Below are 8,672 nucleotides of genomic sequence, written 5' to 3'. Positions count from 1 at the left end.
CTTTGTACTATTGTATACTTTAGAGCATAAGTATGTGATAATAGACTGTGATAATAAATTATAGATGCTTTTTCTTCTAAGTATTGTGTATGCGAAAGAATCTACTAGTACAACCTAGGGTTAGTTGTATACAAACTAGGTTAGTAATATACCCAAACCAAACCTATACCTAGCACGTGCTACCCTACCTATACCTATCCCTAGTCACGTGCTACCCTCCCCTACCTATGGTCCGTGTAACCCTACCCTACCTATACCTATGGTCCGTGCGACCCTACCCTACCTATACCTACGTCCGTGCGACCTATACCCTACCTATACCCTACCCTAGGTACATGGTACCCATCCGCCAGTCTAGTAGGGAGCCTGTTAGTAAACTCTAGGCTATAAGATTTGTAACATGTTTAGATTAGCTTAAGATAGCATTTAACTAAACAAAGGATAGACAGAGGATACTGTAGGAAGATCCTAAGGTAATTAACGCGTAGTTTATGCTAGTAGAGGGTACTAAGGCTAAGTATAGCATCTTTAATAATAACATGCATAACTTTAATAAGACTAGGTTCTAGATAGACGTGATAGGTTTAATAAAGGTTGTCACAAGCGCTAAGAGACGCGCTTAACCTGAGCTTGTTTAGCTAGGCAATTAGGAGTGGGTTACAGTTATACAGAGCATCTGCGGTGCTAGATATGCAACCCTGCCTTTTATTATCTACAAAGGACGCATCTACATCTCTGCCTAGTATAAGGAGACAGATATACTACACAATTAGAAGCTTTCTGTCTCTAAGAGTAGCTAGACAAATAATACGCTTAGCCTTAAGTAGTTAAAGCATTTTAACACGCATACAAGAGTCAACTTCTTCTCCACATGGCAAGCGTAGAACTGCCCAGATCTACCCTGGTCCATACGTGATTTGGGCGCATCTTGGAACCTGTGGCTGACTATGGATCTATGTAATAGACATGGTCGATCCAGTTGGTCTTGCCTTATCGTTGAGAAGTAGAACGTCTGCAGCCCACCCACTAGTCGCAAACATGCGTACGAATTGATCTCCCCTATTGAGGACGGCGGCAGTCTTGGTGATGCGCGGCACATGGTGGCCAAATTACGCTACGAAAACGATCAGACGTCGTGCACAGCAAGCGCTGCATTGCGCAGCACTCACATTCTCCACATTCAAGGACTCTTTATACGGGTTTCATCTTTGCGGAAGAACGAGCTGGAAGTTTTGAGGATGGGATCAGGCATGCTACGTTAATAAACGAATGTAACCTCCTCGCTGAATCTGAGTGCTTGTGATGGTTCTACGCTGAAACGACGGTAAGACCATGGCATGAAAATATCGAGGTTTCGCCCATGCTTGCAAACAAGCCTTTCAAGCCTTTTCTAAAACCTGGCATCAACAGACTACACTGCTCGCGATCAAGCACCAGATGATTGTTATATTTCAAGATGTTCAGGGCCAGACCAAACGAGGGGTTGTATTGGATGAAATCAATCCTGGTCATAGATTGACGAGGAGAGGGTACAGAAAGTTATAGAGGAAGATCCTACATCTAATGCAAGTCTATTGTAGGGAGGGCCTATACAGAGTAGTAAGTGATTGCTTATTCTATACGTAGTAGTCGCAATGCTTAGGAAAAGTGTTTAGCTTAATAGTGTAGCTGGCTTGGTAGTGCTTTATGTTAACTCTAAAATAAACGGGTTTTAATCAATACAAAACGATGGCAGTGTAGACTCATATTCTTGCATATCCCAGCCTGGCTTCTCGAACTCCTCTTCTAGGCACTTTAGACAGAAAGGCTCCGGTCCAAGGACACCAAAGTTGTGGCCGCCGATCTCTTTCCGTGATAAGATGCTCACGGCAGCTAGTCGCGCAGCCCAGTTTCCGTGCGCCCTGAAGATACCGACGGTACCTGGCTCATCTAACAGCTCTTCCCAGCTATCTATGGACGTATAGTCGAAGTCCGCATCCTGATCGTGATTCTCATTGCAGCACACCGAAGACTTGAACCTTGTCATATCTTGGAAGTCAACTTCGAGAATATCGATGTCGGCGACCCACTGGCCGCGATCGCGTATAGAGACGACAGCCTCGATTATTTGGGCATCATGATCTATCGTACGCGAGCCCTCGGTGGCCAGAGGAATAATCCACTCTGTGAAAGAGAGATGCAACGAAGTTTCTCTGAAATTGTTCTCGCGTTTTCGATCGTATGTCTCGTGGGTTACTACGTTGTAACTATCACTGAGATCTCGAACTCTTGGCTCAATGGGCGAAACAAGAATTGAAATTCCTGCACGGCTGACGTTTCCCGTGATGCTTCTCATCTCATACTCTGGTACTCTTCTGAAAGGGTCGGAAAGCACGACTGCTGGCACATAGATTGTGTCTTCGGAACACAATGCAAAGGCGTACTGCAGATCTTCTCGAGTCAGATCAACAGTTCCTGAGTCGAACCAAGCTATGCAGCCAAACGATTCGAACCGGTCGGGCAGTGGAGGGTGTTGAGACGTGAGAAGCGCTGATTTGGTAGGCCTAGTGCTCGCCTTTTTGCGAGGGACCTTCCATCTCGAAAACAATGATTCGAACCACGCGAGTTTATGCAACGGTTGCAGAAGCGGTTTGAGTGAGATGGTCGCTTTGGATAGATGACCGTAGATCATCGAACAGGACTCCAAGGCGTACAGCGATTTGCTGAAATCCGTATGGAACCTATGCGGTTCTGCAACAAGGGAAACACCTGGCGCGCTCAACGAATTATCCTTGACTTGTTCTTCGGATACAGATGTCAAAGCACACATATAATCCCTCAATCGCTCAGGTACCAACTTTGCTGCCTTAAACTCTTGGACTGCTGCTAACAATCTTCCCGTCTTTGCCGTCTCGGACTTTGCCCTTTTCTTGTAGGTTTCCCATGACTTATCGCTATCGTTCCTTTCTCTTCGTATGTATAAACCAAAGCGTTGATCTCCGACTATGTGTTGGAAATTTGCGGTGACTCTGGCCTTCTTGCGGGGATGCCCTAAGTTAACAGGGTCGACTGGGTTGTCTTGTTGGTAAAGTCGTGGTGGATCCGCCCAGGCGAACCCATGGCCCCGTACCGCCTGCTCCAGCCCTGTAACACGGCGTTCACATTTCTCACCGCGGGCAGAGATGTAGTCCATCCTATCTTGTGTATCAAATCTTTCATCTTTGAGCTGGCCTTCCGAATCAGGACTGAATCTCGGAGATTTGTTTGTTGTAACCATGCTGTTGGGACATATCCATCTCATATATCCATCTGGACCAGCAGGTTGTGTTGTAGCGAGCTCGAAGTAATCTGCAGCCCCGGAACCATGGTGGTATGAGGTATTGTGGGCGCTACAAATAACAGAATCACTAACATTCAATCCAAGTCTCCCTGCAACTTCCCGAAGGTAGTTAATCCCGCAGTCTTCATCCAAGTCTTCGAGCAGTCCGTGGAGTGTCAAAGTGTTCAGAAGTCCGAAGAAAGGCGATGAAATGTAACCAGGGCCAGACAGAAAGCTTTTACCCCTCCGTGACCCATGCTTCAATAGTTGAAAGTTTTGCTGATGATTCTCATCTTCCACTGCCAGCAGTTGGTCTGCCGCCGCTGCAATTTGGCGAAGCCATTCGAACTCGGAGTATCCGTTATCCTTGGTGTGGTCTTCGGCCACATCCATCCGAGTCCAGAGAAGCTTGATCCAGTCCGCAGCCAACAAGAAGTCACGGTGACTCAACTTCCATGACCCGAACAAACCACCCAGTGCTACAACTCGAAGTTGTGCGAACGTCAATCTTGAAGACTCTTGATCACTGCGAACCAGCACAGGCTCGCCATAGTACTGCAAATGGGACAAAGCTAAAGACCATCGGACGCCGTCCTCCTCTGTGGTGTTGGAAACTAGACCCACAGTACCAACACCTCCAGAGGGTATCAACCCATCTTTGAACTCGACTTTCTTAGGCTCAGCTCCAAGCACGATCAGATCGGGAAATAGGTGCCAGGCGGAGAACGCCAGGAATACGGACCCATCTACGATATCTTGCGGCTTCCCAGAAAGAAGTTGCTCAACGGCTAGCATAGACCGCTTCCAAACACTAATGACTTTTTCGTATGTCGAAGGACCGCCAGCGATTGGGGTGTTGATGTTCTTGACAACAAGTTCAAGCTGGCATTGTGACCAGTTCTTTGCTCTGTCCGCTCTGCGAAGCCAGGCTCTTGCACTGCTATCCCACGATTGAAGGTCCTTCCTTGTGATGTCTTGGTATGCACCGACGATTGCAGATGCGGAAACGTTGTGGTTGTTCTGAACTCCCTCTTCGATTTCTTTTCGTCTTGCCGCAACGATTTCCACCCATATTGCCGTAGCTGTCTTTGAATCCCAGGCCCGAGCCAACAAGCAACTGAGGAGGTAGACTCCAAGAGCTGGAATCCCAGATGTTGCTGCAGCCCAGAGGCTTGTGCCATCCGCTCCGACGTACGGTCCGAATGGACCATGTTGGTCTGCTCCGATATCATTTACACCGGGAGTGTTCATGATCTCTGACATGCGCAATCCGTAGGCTGAGATTAGTTTTGGTGTTGTTGGCACAACGTCCTCGAATAAGGCTCCCAGCCTACGTGCGGTTTTGTGTGAGGGTCCCTGTTCAGCGTCCACACGTCGCATAGTGGATAGCGCAGAGACAACGCCGCTGAATTCGACTGGTGCCTCCATTTTTATAAGAGAGAAATCGAACTTGACGTTGGCCAGTGCTGCATAGTTCTCGTTGGTAGCGGACATGAACGAACCTAAAGCAGAAGTGAGCCTGGACATCTTGGAGCTATCCTTGCAGGCCACAAGTCCAGCACTACCAGTGATGAAGATCGTCGGACCGAATGAGATGAATTTATTGACCTAGGTGACCTTTCGCACTCTGCGGACGGACGATTGTATGTCCTGATAGCAGCAAGAGGAGTTTGGAGCTGGCTCTGACCAGCCCTTGAGCTTCGAACTGCCTAGGCTACTGGGGGCAAGATTGACAGCCTGCATACGATGCAGTCAGCGTGGAGTTGATTCGCAGAGGTCTACTGGCCTCTACTGCGCCTCGCTTGGCAATATGCAAGACAGCGTGTTCAGCCAGGCTGTGCTCGCTTAGATTCTCCTTGAAAGAGCAGGTACCGTGTCCGTGCGCCAAACGCCTAGGTTCACCGGTCGCCCGCTCTACGGTACAGTCCGTGCGCAGTCAACGAGCCAGTTCAGTCAACGAGCCACCCCAAACCCCGCTGCCACATGAACCCACCCAACTTCAACGCGTCATAACTCCACAACCATAGATCCAATTTAAGAAGCAATTAAATATATTAAATCGCGTAAGGCTAGAGATAAATTCTCGTACCACTAAGTTGTAAAAGCATTTAGAGTTAATCAAACGACGCTGTCGCGAAGGCACAAGGGTGCACAGGGCTCTAAGGACACACAGGCGGCCGAAGACTGACAAAACCTCAACCCACAACAAGAGGATGAGTTAATTAGATATATAGAAAGGTGTACAAGGGATGGTATACCACCTACACGAAGTATTTTGAAAAATTTCGGCAGCGCGGTTGCGCAGCAAGAGGTCTCTGAAAGCTGGATTACCCAGTTTCAACACCGCCATCCTGACAAGCTCATCACCAAATACGACACTGGTATGGATTGTAGGCGTCACCTGGCTGACAACAAGCATAAATACGAGTTGTACTTTAACTTGCTGCACTCTAAGATGTGAGAACATGGCATTGACAAGCGCAACACGTACAATATGGATAAGAAAGGCTTCTACGTCGGCATCGCCAACCGCACCAAAAGGATCTTCTCTAAGGCAGTTTATGAGTCAAAAGAGCGTACAGCAGCAATAAGAGATAGCAACAGAGAATAGGTAACGCTGCTGGCTTGCGTATGCGCTTCTGGAGATGCATTACCGCCCGCTCTCATCTACCAGGGCACCTCTGGGGTTTAATTAAGCTAGGTTAACAATCTTTTAGCTGAACAACACCAAATTTTTGTATCCTACTCAGCTTCAGGATGGTTAAATAACACCTTAGGACTTGCCTGGCTTCAACAGGTGTTTGAACGCTATACTGCAGCCAAAGCTCACCAGCAATGGCGCCTTCTGATACTTGACGGCCACGCCAGCCACCTCACGCCAGATTTTTTGGAGTATTGTGAAGCCAAACGCATCATGGTTATAGTGTATCCTCCCCATTCAACCCACAGCTTGCAGCCGTTAGATGTTGTGCTCTTTGCGCCGCTTTCAAAGCACTACACTGAGGAGCTTACCCAACGCCTCCAGCGAACCCAAGGCCTCTCAAGGATCACCAAACGCGACTTCTATAGCAACTTTTGGCCGGCTTGGAGCTCTACAATAACTCACGATCTTATATTGAAGAGTTTCCAAGCTACAGGCGTATGGCCGATGGACGCAGACCCAGTACTTCAACGCTTCAACAATGGCCCACAACAACAAGATGACGAGCCAGGAATTGGGGAGCAAGGCGACGGCGATACCTGGCCTCAATTGCGCAAAATTTTTGATGCTGCAGTGGCTGACAAGGCCAAATTTGAAGCCAAACGGCTGTCCTAAGGCCTGCACTCGCTGCAGGTCAACAACGAGCTTCTACGACTCCAAAACGCGGAGCTACGCGCTGAAATCAACCTCATCAAGAAGCGCCCAACCAAGTCTACAACACTAACTACACAAGAAGGCGACGATTGGCACGGCGGTGCTGTATTCTACAGTCCCAGGAAGCTTGCCAGCGCGCGCGCGCGCAAGGCCGCAGAACTGGACGAAGCCGCGGAGCTACAACTCAAAAAAACTCGCGATAGAGAGGCAAGAGCAGCAGAAGCAGCTCACAAAAAGCAGATTCAAGAAGCTGCGAAGGTGGCTCAACAACAAGCCAGAATTAAGCGTGATCGCGAGCAGAAACAGCGCGCTGAGGAACGCGCTGCAGAACGGGCGCTTAAAAAGCAACAACAACAAGCTGCAACCACTTAAAAAAGCCACGATACAGCAAACAAGCGTAAGCGAAAAGCCTCACAAAAAGCAGCAGAAAATCCAGCAAAGCGTTGTCGTGGTGCGGCTGCATTAAGTCGGGTTAACGCTGGTCCGCCTGAGGCGTCTCCCCCACCCAAATTTGGCAGAAATGGCCGCCAACTCAAGACGCCAGCGAGATTAAAGCAGTGCAAATGATCTAGAAGCTTCTTTATAGCAATACCTCGAAAAATCTCACGAAAATAGCTATTGTGTGTGGCTCAATAACCTCATCTTTTTGATCGTCCCATATTGGTGGGGTGGCTCGTTGACTGAACTGGCTCGTTGACTGCGCACGGACTGTACCGTATCCGTGCGCGCAACACCATTTACAAAACGTGTACTACAACACAAACACTTCGCATCAGATTAGAGAATTTCTGCATGAAATTTATATAATTCCAGTACTCTAGTTCCGGTTGCTGCAAGCAGATTATCCCAAGCATGTTTCGTTGTTGCGTTGTAGTGCCCAGAAGTTGGGGCAGTTTGAGCTGCGAGGATGGCGCTTTGCCTTTTTGATTCCGATGACAACACTAAGCCCCATCTGGATTTCGAGGACACTACTAAGCCTAGTCCGCGATCTCACATCGTGCAGCTCAAAGAGCTGGATCTCTGCACCCCCTCTTTCCTGCTGCCGCTCCTGACAACAACCAGATCGATGCCAGGCTCCAAGCTGCCAGCGATGGCGCTCCTCTCGTCAACGACATGCACCGGTTCTATTCGTATGCGTACCCTGATCGCGACCCGTCGCAACTCGAGACATGCCATGTCTCCCTGACTACCGAGATGATCTCGCCCTACGTCTAGCTTTATTGGCGTGGGATATACTCAGCCGATGGTGAGGTATACTATCAGATAGAGCCAATTGATTCGGCACATTTGCACAAGTTGAAGGACGTGGCGGAAACGCCGAAGATCCTACACAACTACATAGACTATGCGATGGGAGAATATCTGAAGTCTAGCAAGACGGCGCTTCCCCCGTTTTGGCAGGACCGGCCGGTGAGATGGGCAAGGAGGAGACAGTCGCAAAGCCCAACAGCTGCGTCGAGCTTGGACTTGCAGTTTGGTATGCCCATGACGCCCTTGACTTCTAGCCGTGGTGGGGAGGAGAACGCGTCTCCTACCAAGAGGCTCAAGCGGACATTGAATTATGGCATGTAGCATCGGGAAAAGTTTTTCGAAATCTGGCCCAGACTGGCCGTTGCTGACAGTTGTGGCATAGTTATGCAACGGCCAATCAACAGCCCTAACGGCCCTAATTTGCGCCTAACAGCCCTAATTTCGCGTTAACATTGCTAACAGCTAAAATACTAAGTGCCTATATTTAATAAACTTAAAATAATATTGCAATATTGTTGCATAGCTACCCTTAGTTCTACTAGTACTAGTATTAAATATTTAAAAATTACAAAATTTTATGCACAGATAGAGTAAAATTGTAGCTTTAAAATAAGCAAAAAATTATTATTATAGGCCTACTACAACACAAGTTATAGAGCGTTAAAGGTTTGTTTGTTGAAGGTTTGTGTTTTGAAGTTACAACAGCACACCATGGCAGCTGCAGCTGCGCCAGCACACAATGTATCAGCTGCAGCTGCAACAGCACAC

At 48.2% G+C, this 8,672-nt stretch overlaps 3 protein-coding genes across 3 annotated transcripts; 1 reads left to right on the top strand and 2 right to left on the bottom strand.

Moving 5' to 3' along the window:
• Nucleotides 1–1,592: 1,592 nt before the first annotated feature.
• M421DRAFT_423813 (uncharacterized protein) lies at nucleotides 1,593–5,008 on the bottom strand. The gene has a single exon (XM_033593577.1). The coding sequence runs from the start codon at nucleotides 4,823–4,825 to the stop codon at nucleotides 1,712–1,714; it is 3,114 nt and encodes a 1,037-aa protein (XP_033445531.1). The 5' UTR covers nucleotides 4,826–5,008; the 3' UTR covers nucleotides 1,593–1,711.
• Nucleotides 5,009–5,336: 328 nt separating this feature from the next.
• On the bottom strand, nucleotides 5,337–6,227 carry M421DRAFT_399763 (uncharacterized protein). The gene has a single exon (XM_033590187.1). The coding sequence runs from the start codon at nucleotides 5,763–5,765 to the stop codon at nucleotides 5,517–5,519; it is 249 nt and encodes an 82-aa protein (XP_033445530.1). The 5' UTR covers nucleotides 5,766–6,227; the 3' UTR covers nucleotides 5,337–5,516.
• M421DRAFT_70300 (DDE-domain-containing protein) lies at nucleotides 6,045–6,614 on the top strand (the record flags this gene model as incomplete). Its single annotated transcript, XM_033596696.1, has 1 exon — nucleotides 6,045–6,614. A coding segment is annotated over one exon (570 nt), but the record flags the coding sequence as incomplete, so codon positions are not given.
• Nucleotides 6,615–8,672: the final 2,058 nt, after the last annotated feature.

The sequence above is a fragment of the Didymella exigua genome (genome assembly GCF_010094145.1).
Source record: "Didymella exigua CBS 183.55 unplaced genomic scaffold M421scaffold_30, whole genome shotgun sequence".
NCBI classification, from domain to species: domain Eukaryota; kingdom Fungi; phylum Ascomycota; class Dothideomycetes; order Pleosporales; family Didymellaceae; genus Didymella; species Didymella exigua.
The sequence above is the reverse complement of the archived record's forward strand: the minus strand, read 5'-3'. Positions and strand labels throughout refer to the sequence as shown.